Below are 12,238 nucleotides of genomic sequence, written 5' to 3' on the forward strand. Positions count from 1 at the left end.
CTGAGGCAATCTTTTAGATTTCGAATTACTGCTTGAATCGCCGCCAATTCTCTGCTAAAATTCCAGTAAATACTAAAGCACTGTGTGGCTGTAACTTATCCATATTATAAAGTTTCTTCTGACACCATATCAACAAGAATGAATTTCAAGATGGCGTTTTTCTGCTGGTTTCCATGCCCAAAGGTTCCCGGATGTAACCACAGGTTACCAACATTAATCTATCATTACAATCTCTAATAGCGCAATTTTAAAAACTCCAGTCGCTGCGCAGTATTTGTCGACTTCTTACCAATGTTCGACATCTGTATCTTGTGAAACACTCAACGACAAAATAAAAGCCAGAGTCTTTACCAAGCAGTGGATGATCAACGAAGTTTTTAATTTATGATGATTTTAAAGGCACTTGCTAAGTATATGTTACCGTATTTACGCGATTAAACGCCGCGGCGTTTGTTAAATTTTGAGTGTTTCCGATGCGGCGTTCATTCGAGGGTGGCGTTTATGTCAAAATCACTGACAACAATTACCGTAGATCAGTTGCAAATATTACTATGATTTAAAATAGAAACATGCTTAAAGTTCCAATAGATTTTATCAAACGAGTTGATACCGGTCGAATAGCCGGATTTGGAAAGCTGACGTTTCGAGCCACCATATCCATATGCATATAGCATATCCGTTCACATCCGTCAACGTTCAAAAAATCAAACGTGTACTTGTTTTTTTTTTTACAATCCTCAAATAAGCGTAGCATTCTTCTGATCAGGTGCGGCGTTTAATCGAGTAAGTAGGTACCTATTTGTCCTTGTTACACTTCAACACCGTCACCGGCCCATCAAGGACAATAATTTCACCTCGGAAGAATAATTAACTGGTAATTCAATTATCGAAAAGCTCGGGTTTACAAGCAAACATTCACAGGTAAGGTTACCCTTCCTCCCTGGACAACTTTCCTCATCTCGCCTGCGTAGCTGGCACTTCAATTGTTGCGGAGCGTGAGAGATTTCGAGCACTCTTAACGCTTTGTCGCTCGACGCAACCACAGAACCTCCAGCTACGCAGGCTATTCCCATCTGGGATTTCCTAAGGATACAAAATACGCAGTTGGCTGACGGTGCCTTTTTGGGCTAACGGACGCAACATATTGTTGGCCAACAGCTTCCGTCATTTCTTTTGTTAGCGTAGCTGAAAATGTTGGACCGTTTGCACAGCTCTTCCAACATTGCTAGGGCCACGAAAGCGCATTACGTATGGTCTCCATGGAGACAGCCATGCCTTTATAAGTTTTCAAAGTCTTATGGGTCGTATCATTCCCGTAGTACACTGCACGTCCTTACGTTTTTGGGAGTTGTTGCATCTGTTTGCGATTCTTTCTGAACTGATTGCTGCTCAGTTCTTTAACCGACTGGACCACGCCGCTCCCTCGATGTCTCAATACGTGCATAATAGACTTATCGGTCTTTAAATGGTTTTGTTTTGTTTCATTACATTTTTTATAGATCAAAACATGGAACGTTATCTGCGAGCTGGTCGCAAAACTACCCTGTTTGCGAACAAATGGCCTAAAAAAACTCCCTCTCAGGCCAATGAGATCACTGGACAGAGCACAGTTCCTTTCGTCTCTTTCCAGAGTGGCAGATAATCATCAAGAGGAAACGTCGAAAACGAAATCGAGTATTTTAGCCATTATGGATGAAATTGAATGTCATAATAACAACTCCGTGCCATTCAAGCCAATTGCTAGGAAACATAGTGAAGTGCAGACCGTGACGCGAAAAGGCCCTTTGCTGCCCAGCTTGCATGCTGGCAAGGATTTCTACCCTGACAAAACCATTAGACAGCTGCATTTGAGAGGAAACGTGAAATATCTTAAGAAGAACGATTTGGTTCTGTTTATCTGCTCACCAATGTAAGGGCGATGAGTGAATCAGAGTGTTTGACGACTTTCAATTACTTAGTAACAGAGTTAACTGAATAGAGGGTAATGTGAAGTGCTAGATTTCTATGCCATATGAACCAAGTGAGCGTTAGCCCTACTGATGGAAATGGGCCCACACAAGGACAGAGGAAAACTCTGACCTGGGTGGGAATTGAACCCACGACCCTCGGGTTAGATCTCCGCCGCTCTACCGACTGAACTACAAGGTCAGACGGGAGCAGGCCGTGGCAACCGAAGATGTAGTTTGATCCCTAAGGAAGCTTTTATATCGGATGATGGGCGAAGTAAGAGGTCTAGTGGCAATCAAGGTAGCCTTTCAAGTTGATGCTACACCGATTTAAAAGTGAATGTAGTTTAAAAAATGTTTCGACATTGTTGTGTAGTGGCTTCGTGAGTGGTGATCCAATGTTATCACAAGAGTCCTTTATATGATACCAATTTGCGATAACTTTGGATTACCCCTGACGAAGCACCTCTGATAGATAGGAGTGTCCAAACATTGGGTCTTTGACATGTAACTTTTTAGGCTACTTTCAGATTTCGTCAAACCATAGTGGCGCATCAAACTATGTCTGATTCCTAACCTCGTTGCAATGTAAAACTTAACTCTTGTCAAATGATGGCTTTAAGACAAAAGTTGTGGCGCATTGTGTGAATAAACTAATGGGAGTTTCATCACTAGGCAGCAGTGACCTTCACTGATTATAAGCATGTTAAAATTTAACTTGCTGGTAAATTGAAACGCGGTTTTGTGGGTCCAAACCAGTTTTGCTTGTGTTGTGCCTTTCTATGTTCTTATTTATATCACTCCTCCTCCCGTAGGATAGCAAGCTTAGATGAGATGGCTCTCGCCGGAATGTACATGAGTGATTTGGGGTTGTATGATTCATCACAAGAAATGGTTCTCTCTGGAATCCAGTCTCTTCCACAGCTTGAGTACGCGCGTGACCAGGTATGGATTTGAAACTAAAATATTATGGGTTTTTTTAAAGTTAAAAAACCCTTATAGCAGTCATCAATGAAGGCACAAACAAATGCAACACCAAAGTAACTTTGTCTTAGAAGAGAAAATGATCGAAAAATCAGTAGCAGTAAACGAGAAAGGAATGGCGTCACTGGCGAAACGGTTAAGTTTGAAATAAAAATTTTCTAAGAATCTACTTGTGACCCGAAAGTACAGGACTTTAGTATCTGAAAATAACGTTAAGCATTCAAAGACACACCGTACGAGCAGAACCTCCTTTTGTCGTTTTCTTTAGTGAGGAAGATAAAAGGAGGCTCTACCTGAATCGCGTCAACTCTCTGAAGCCGCCGCAGCCCTAACTTCTGGACTATTCAATCTTGTTTTTCTTTTGTCAATCTGGTTTTTTCCGGTGCGAACATCCATTTAATGATAAAACCGATGATTATTGTTGAGCCCGCTGTACCATGAAAAATCTAGATGGCGGCGAGATCTGCCAAGCACCAGTTATTCTCGACGAGTATTAGGCCTAAGTTCGAAAGTGTATCCTGGCAACATGCAGCACATGCTCAATAAAGATCTCACGCAGAGTCTTCATCAAGAACGCCAAAAGAAAGGCTCTGCTAGCAGGGTGTATAGCTATAGCTATAGACAAGTCTGAATGGGGAGATTAATTTAAAACGCGTCTGGCGTTTTGACGAACTGAAGGGCTTTTTTCCTCACACTGCCATTTTATTGTTAATTAGTTTGAAAAACTGCAGAATACTCGGCCACTATTGTGTTCTTGTAGCGGCATCGTTTGAATGACGAGGCATATAACAATACACGGCATTTATCACAGGTACTCCAAGCTAACAATGTAATTTGAGCATCACGATCAGTTAAAATTATAAGCGTTTGTATGAGAATTTGCAAACGTGTTTAGCAGTCGAAATAAAGAACATGAATCGAGCAAATTATATTTGTAGATAACATTTAAATTCTTAAAGCCGCCCTCATCGTCCGGCTTTCTTAAGCTCTCTCTGATATCAAACGGACTTACTATTTGTTCAGAGGGATTTCATCCCAAGAGGAACCTCACCCCGGGTTGAGTTTCGTCCTGGTGTCTGGTCATTTGGCTGGAACTGTTTTCATGCTCCCTGAATAAATTGTGTTCATCCCGGGATGATTTCATCCTGGAGTGAAAATCCGTGCACTTTTTCATCCCTGGCCCGCGACCACATTTTTCTGAGTCTCATAAATTCCTACGTCTCATCTTTACCGCAACGAGTTTAGCCCAAATCGACCATTCCGACTCAGGCTCGCATAAGCATCGTCCTCTAGCGCCAGTCGAACCAGTTTTAAGATCACTATTCATATGGATCGCTTCCCCAATTAATACTTTATTCTCAAACTTTAACGTAGCTTTTAGATCGAGGAAAAAGTTTGGAAGAAAGCTTGCAGAAACTGGAACAGGAAAGACAAAGAAGTGAGCAGTTGTTGTGTCGAATGATGCCAAAAGCTGTTGCTGATCGACTGAAAGACGGACAGAAAGCCATTGAAACATGCGAGGTATGATTTCCAGTAATTTTCTTCCAACGATGAAGTGATATATGAAATGGATCTGATATGAACTGCGGATATAAAATCAATTGAAGCTGTGATCTTCGCAGTTATGAACGCAATTTTTGCAATTGCTTAAAGAAGCCTGAAAAATTTAGGACTTCAACGGAGGTTGAACCCGTGGCCTCGCGATACCGGTGCGACGCTTTAGCCAACTGAGCTATGACTGAAGCCACTGACGTTGGAAGCTGGTCATTTGTGGGTTCTAATGTTCCCGCGAGGAATGAATCAACGGTGAAATGATTTATGAAATGGATCATATATGAACTGCGGATATGAAATCAAGTGAAGCTGTGATCTTCGCAGCTATGAACGCAATTTTTGCAATTACGTAAAGAAGCCTTCTAGCAGGAGATGGAAATTGGATTAAAAGGGAGGGGAGTTGCCTTCAAAATTTAGAACGACGGAGGGTTTGAAGTAAGGCGATCGATAAATTGTTTCATTTTGAGCCATTAAAGCCCTGTCGAAATAGTATTTATTCATCTTTCTATCTATCATATAATTTTTTTTTCGCAGCCCATGCGAATTCAGATCGGTGTAAAGTGGTTCAAGCAACCGCACATCTCGTTCAATTTTTTGAGCGGCATTTCTGTTTTCTTGTTTTAAAATAAATTCCTCAACCGAGCAAACAGAAGCGAACCTTCCCTCGGCCATTTTTCAAAGCGCGCGGTTTTTGTGCAACGGCTGTCACATGACGTTCCATTCGAGAATACGTTCATTCATCACTAGTGAAATTTCGTCGTTCGCGTTGCAGATTGGACAAACAATATTTCTTCACAGTGAAATTTTGTCGTTCGTGTTCATGATTGGCTAAATTTAGAATCAGTACGAATTTTATGCACTATGATTTTCGTGGATAAATCTCAGTACCTTTGAAATAAACCTCAGTACATATATGATAAAAATAGAGAGCAACATCTCACTGAAAAGAGAGACAATTTGGAATAAGAGAAGTTTCCTGCTTTTAAGACAACAAGCACCCTGCAGCTGCCGTTTGCCGTTTCACGTAAAGGCGATACTAAATCTCCCTCTCCCTACTTAAGAGATGCCAGGGTCTTGACTTTCAATGCGATACTTTCTATTATGATTTATTTATTTAGTTTATTTGTTAGTTTTTTGACAGCGTCACCATTATGTTCAGTTATTTGGATGGATTTGACAGGATTTGTACCAAGGTCACGCCCATGGAGGTTGTTTCTCTTGTGAACAAAATGTTTTTGACTTTTGATACCCTGAGCGAGAAGCATGACGTTTACAAGGTAATGAAAACGAGTCACCATGACAACCAAACCACTAAGTGTTCTCATCAGGTGCGTTTCAGGTTACAGTTAATATACACGTCGCCAAATTTTCAAGGAAAACCCTACATGAGATAATTTTGGCGTTGCCTTCATTTCTGGCCTTAAATGCCATCTCAAGAGCATTTTTTTTCAAGATCGTTTTTAATCTTTCTGCGGTGTATGATCGTTTTACAAACAAGTCCAGGTGTCACAACCAGTGTCGAAATTCTTGTGACACCTTAACTAAATAACAAAGAAATATATAAAAGATGTCAAGATGTAAAAGAACATCACATAATTTCTTTTTTTTTTGTGCAATGAGAGTAAGGTTAGTTCTGACAATCGTGAAATCTTATAAGAATGGGAGCAAATGAGGATTGAAATCTTATCGTTGCCCGAATTGGATACTGTGTCTCGAGTATTTTTACAATTGGTTGTAGCATTTTTTTTAATAACAAGATTGGAGGGAAGCGATGAAAAACACCGTCCGTATCAAGTTCAAAAGAAGAACAGTGTGTGCCAAAAACTAAACCGGTCGGTATTAAATTTTTTAAAACCAATAAACAGTGCCTGGCTGTAGCATTTGTTTAGGTGTCACAAAAAAGGAGAATTGACACGGCTGCAGAGCGGAAATAGAACCGTATGAATAAAGCGGTTTTTGCAAAGAAACGGTGATTTCCCTCCCTTATGCGCTTATTACCCTGTCGTGTAGCGGAAAAGAGCGCACTCTATGTAAGCCGTCAAGGGAACCGTTAATATTTTATTCACTCCATTCCCGTCTTGAATGTGGCCCTCTTCGTCACTCTTCTTACACGTATTGGTCTCCTAACTTTGAAATACAATCTAAATCTCCCACTTACAACTCTCTTGCTTAAAAAATCTTAGACTGTGATTGTCTTTTCTCTTAGTTCGAGACCCTCGGGGACGCTCAGTATATGGTGGTTAATGGTGTACCCGTGAGGAAGGACCATCATGTTGAGCCCGTTGCTGCAATGGCCCTGGACATTCTGGAATCGATGGATGAGCTAAAAGATCCTTCCACAGGAAAGCCCTTGACAATTACTATAGGTAAACTTTCATTCTCGCGACGAGTATAATAATATACTTAGTTGACCGCTTCTCCTGGGGGCTTTCCAGGGCAAGTAAATGGCTGTCCGGCAGTCGCTGTATGGTCCATATCTGGTGTCGGAGCACAGAACCACAGCCAGATGTAATTCAGCTGTGAGTCGGTTGTGATGACGGACTGAGGAAAACCGTAGTGCCCGGAAACCTTCGACTCAGCCCACATTCGATCGCAGGAGTCGGAGCCGGGCATGGTTTATGACCAATGTGGCAGGGTGTACAACACAGGGTATTCCCGGATGGTCAACCATCCAGGTATTTTACCCCATTCAAAAGAACTTGACTTCGGTGGACAAACAGGAGCAGGTGCTTTTCTTTGGGAAAGCAGTAAACTAGATGATCTGTCTGAAAAGGTAACCCAAAATTCTCAACTGGGATATCCGAAAGGAAAATAAGTGTTTTATCGCTTTCCAACACCCACCCTTCATTTGTATACCTTTCCCAACCACTCTTAGTAAATCTGAAACCTCCATTTTGCAACTGCAACTTGCTGATCCCAACTGATGGAATTTCTCATTTAGCATTTTTTACTGACCATTTGAACAACCTGGGAACGCACCGGTTACTTCTTTTAAGTGTAGAGCAAATGGTGAAGCAAATGGGTTTTTTAATTTTAGGAATGCATATGGGTCCTGTTGCAGCGGGTCTTGTTGGAGAAAAGATGCCACAGTATTGCTTATTTGGAGATAGCGTAAACATGGCTGCGAGACTGAGAACAACATCCTTGGTAGGTTTAAAAAACAAACGGAAAGGCTAGGTTGCCTTCTTATGTAAATATATATTAACGAAATTCGCTAGTTTGAGGTGGCAAGTTCTAGAGTCGTCCTTGTAAAAATGTAATCATGGTTTTGATCGCAAAAGAGGTATAGATCGTCATAGCTCTATGATACGCATATCATTCGTTGTCGTATTGTAGATTCAGTGTTTCACCTCAACAAGAGCTTTGGACAACTGCACTGTTGATGTCCTGGCCAAAATATTGGTGATAGCAAAGTTCTCTCTTATAACTAGCAGGAGGTGGAAATCGGATTAAAAGGAAGAGGAGTTGCCTGCATAATTTAGAATGACGGGGGGATTTGAAGTAATGCGATCGATAAAGTGTTTCAATTTGAACCAGTGAAGCATCGTTGAAATAGTATTTATTCATCTTTCTATCTATCATTTTCCTTTTTTTTCGCAGCCCATGCGAATTCAGATCAGTGAAAGTTGTAAGCAATCGTTAAAAGGAAGCGATTTCCTTACAGAATTTCGTGGACTTATAGAGCTTAAGGTATGTCATTTTTTTAAAGTAGGAGTGGATATTTATGTTTTTCTTTCAAGCAAATCTAGTAGTCTTTGTTAAAGATATAAAAATTGCAAATAAGTAAAATATTTGTTTTGTTAGGTAACGACGCGGTGAAGTTGTACTTTTTTCGCATGGCAAAGCAACGCGTGATGACGATTTCATTATGGTATCATCTAAGTAAATTTTGCGTAACAAAATGCTGCTGCGGCTGAAGTTAATGGGTCATTTCCGAGTTGCTGTTTGTCTCGGTTTCGAAGTGAGTCTTGGTGCTCAACTATTGTAAGGGAAATGAGTTTGATTTGCATAAGAATACGCAACTCATTTCCATTTGAATGGTTGTGCGCCAGGACTCGCTTTGAAACTGAGGCATGCAGCAACTCGGAAATGGGCTATTGTGTTTAACGTTTGGTGCTGCAGGGCACAAAGCGTTTTAGAGTGAAGCTTGTGTGAAGCACGTTTGCTATTTCGTTTTGCTATTTTTTGGAAAGGACTTGATCTAAGAAGCGCACGTGACCACTTTAACGAAGAGGACACACTGTTGCCAGGCAATATGCACCCGTACCAGAAAACACAACTAACTTCAATAAAACACTTCGTCTTTCACGGAAAGGCTGTGCGAATACTGACCTAACTAGCATTAATCAAGGGTTAGAGAGGTGCGTTCGATTCCTGTTTTGTCATCGACAAGGCATTTGAAAGTAGTTAGTTGTATATTTTCGGGAGAATCATTATATTTTAATTTGTACCCTTTTCTAGTATTTGCTTGGTGATGAAGGTATCATACTATAAGTATTTTGACTGTTATCTTGTCGCTGATAATTTTATTAAAAACAATTATGAAATGCAATATCAGTTTTGTGGAATAATATTAGCCTTCCTTGCTGGATAGCCAAAAAGGCGTTTACAGCGCGGGGTATTGCCGGATGGTCACCCTTCCAGGTATTAACCCCGTCCAACAAGACTTTACTTTCCCTGGTCAAGCCGTAACAATATCATATGAGATCCAGGTTATTTATGCCAGAACAAGATTACGTCCAAACGCTGAAATCGTATGGCATCGCTATCGATACCCGAGGGATATCCCTCGACTAGAATGCGTTCTTCTTGAACGCAACAAGCAAAACAATTAATATCTTGACAAACTATATTTCGCTGTACTCCTAGCAATGGAACCTTTGATGTATATAAGGCTGTAACTTTAAACTAAGGTCATCATTTATTAGTTGTTCTACCCTAGACAAAGGATCCTGTCTTTTGGAGGCACCTAATTAGAGTGTTTCCCCCATTTTTCAGTGATTTCCGACGCGAAGTATCCCTGTAAGTCTAAGCCGACATTTACTACCTACTAGAACCCGATTTACCGGATCATCTCTGAGCTTGAATCGTTTCCTTCGGAATAATAAACGTGGGGTGCCTGTGAACTAACTTGATAGCTAAGTGCACTTCCACTATAAACAAAGTATTTACAATTACAGTTACATTTAATGATGCCTTGAAAATTTGAATAATAAAAATAATAAAATAATATAATAATTATTTACCACCCAAAAAAAGGCCTAAAATTGGACATTTGCCAGTGACTAAGTTTAACGATATCTTTTACCCTTTGAAGTCAATTTAATGCCTTTCGATGCTTTTTTGTGACCAAACTCGAATGTTAATGAAACGAAATATAAACAATGACGTCAGAAAAGATTCCCTTATATTGTGGGAAGATAGCGTTTTTGCGCCGCGGACGGCAACCGGAAATAAACATTTCGCAAGCCAGGGCAGTAGTGTCTCCCACATTATAAACCTAATCATCTCTAATGGAGGAAGGATACTTAGCAACATAAAGGTGCTAAGTGTGCCAGGACCGGATAAATAGGAAAACAGCTCACTTCCGGTTGCCGTCCGCGGCTCAAAAACGTCTTGTGCTTAAACTCCCTAATGTGCCAACCAGAACCTCATTAGCTGTGGAAAAAAAGGGTCTTTTGTTCCTGTGGTTGGCAAATTTGAATAGCAAAAGCAGTGTTTGTGTGCTAGATATCTTATATGTCTATCTTATATCTGTGTGCTAAGATATCGTCCCTATACAAAAGGTAGCTCTGGGAGTAGATGTTAAAACACAGCTCAAAGTTATCGTTTTTTTTTTTCAACCTCCTCTTTCTTAGGGAAGAGGAAAAACGCGAACATACTGGTTGACAGGGAGGAGACATGCGTCCCCGATACAAGTATCACCAGCTTTAGCTGCCAGCTGACATATAGAGGTGTTTGTTATCGTGCTACCTAAGACGACGATTACATGGCTACCCAGGCTGTGTGGGAAATCAATCACTTGGAGTACCTGAACTGCATATATTTAGAAGAAGAAGAAAAGGGGCATCAATCGCGAGGATCTCCAATCCTTTTTAAACGACCGAATGTGGAGGGAGTGGAGAGGTGGCGAAAACATCATTACGAGCTTTTGGCCAGTGTTAGCCTCGCAATATCCCAACTCCGTTTGTTGATTATTAGTCAGCACCTAAGGATCTGGAGACCTCTAGCTGTTACCGCAATATTAGCAGTCGAAGTTGATGCCCATTTTTTGTAATCCTTCGAATACCAATATTAGAAGATGAGACTTTCTCATTTACACTGGGACAAACGGCTTGGCAAAAGATTCGAATAAGAAAAAAAAAAACTTCTGGTTGCCGTCCGTAACGGAAAATCGGCTTTGCTTTATCTCCCTAACAATTGCGAAATATGTATTATTAGAGAGCTTAAGCACGCGCATTTTTGAGAAGCGGACAACACCCGGAAGAAAACATTTTGCGTGCCAGGGCTTTAGTGTCTCCAAGATTTTTATACTAATGGAGAAAAGATATTCAACAATGTAAATGTGGTTTTGTAAAGACGAGTTAAACTGGTGCTTGCAAAAGGGATTGCAGCTCTGGTAATAAGTTGAGGTCATAAAGGGGCTGGTATTATGGGTCTAATATGAAGGGCACCGGATATTCACAATTTCACAGTAATATCGCAGTAAAGCTACAACTGACTCTTTTTTTTTTTGTTCGCCTTTTTCTTTTTTTGCGCGCGGCTTCACTAAACTTAATTTTAAGGCCCCCAAAATCTCATTGTGATTTTAAGCAATCCTGCCAATGAAAAGCACATTCTTCTATATATCTATATAATTCAATGGTTTTAGCAGGGCGCAGGTTTTAGCTGTAGTGAAATGTCTTGCAAAAGAAGCATCTGATTACTGTTGATCAACGTGGTTATAGAAAGAAACTAGAAAGGAAACTTATAGTTGTTTTGTATCCAAAACGGAGGATGTCTTTCGCAGGGTGCAGCTAGCAGGTCGCAGGTTGCGGGGACAGTGACATGATGAAATGAAACAATATCAGTCGTACTTTATTTAAGTGAAATTCACACCTACAACCTGAAACCTGAAACCTGAAAATATATTACAATGCAAAAAGGGGAAACCCCCCCCCCCCCCCAAAAAAAAAAACAAATGTAAGGGATATGAAAGATGTAAGAAATAAATCACATATGATGGTAATTGAATCTGAAGTGAAAAAAATTGTTTTGAACAAATGAGACAAATGATAATAAAAAATGATTTGTAAGATATGCTAACTCAATATTTTGTTGGTTTCTGTCTGTGGGTCCTCATGAGGAGAACACGGGTCCGAGAACTACTTGTAAACTACATCAAACAACTGTTAGACAGAGACGAAAACATGCTGCAGCATTCTGCACCTGATACGTTTTGGCGAAAAGGATTCGAGTCTCGACACATTAGACGAGTCTCGATACAAGAAACGAGTCTCGATACATTAGACGAGTCTCGATACAAGAAACGAGTCTCGATACAAGAAATGAGTCTCGATACATCACATGAATGTCGACGTTTTAGGTGTCACATGAATGTAGTGGAAATAACGTAAAACGTGTGTAATTATATCGAGACTCGTTTTTATCGAGTGTAGGTACCCAGGTTTCCTAGAAACGGTGAATGATCCGGAAAAAGAACTGTTCGTTCACTAAATTATTTCCAGGGGCGTGCAATTTCACGCAAAACGTTT

The 12,238-nt window shown here is 40.5% G+C and overlaps 1 protein-coding gene across 7 annotated transcripts in view; it reads left to right on the top strand.

Moving 5' to 3' along the window:
• LOC138021048 (soluble guanylate cyclase 88E-like) overlaps positions 1-11,665 on the top strand; it is a 36,787-nt gene extending 25,122 nt beyond the window's left edge. For all 7 annotated transcript variants that reach the window (XM_068867918.1, XM_068867921.1, XM_068867922.1 and 4 more), the window contains exons 3-10: positions 1,500-1,909; positions 2,762-2,891; positions 4,305-4,451; positions 5,615-5,761; positions 6,691-6,850; positions 7,522-7,631; positions 8,085-8,174; positions 10,343-11,665. In XM_068867918.1, the coding sequence (XP_068724019.1) occupies positions 1,500-1,909; positions 2,762-2,891; positions 4,305-4,451; positions 5,615-5,761; positions 6,691-6,850; positions 7,522-7,631; positions 8,085-8,174; positions 10,343-10,429 (1,281 nt within the window). In that variant the 3' untranslated portion in view covers positions 10,430-11,665. The remainder of the gene's footprint in view (positions 1-1,499; positions 1,910-2,761; positions 2,892-4,304; positions 4,452-5,614; positions 5,762-6,690; positions 6,851-7,521; positions 7,632-8,084; positions 8,175-10,342) is intronic.
• The last annotated feature ends 573 nt before the right edge of the window (positions 11,666-12,238 follow it).

The sequence above is a fragment of the Montipora capricornis genome, chromosome 10, assembly GCF_036669925.1.
Source record: "Montipora capricornis isolate CH-2021 chromosome 10, ASM3666992v2, whole genome shotgun sequence".
NCBI lineage: Eukaryota > Metazoa > Cnidaria > Anthozoa > Scleractinia > Acroporidae > Montipora > Montipora capricornis.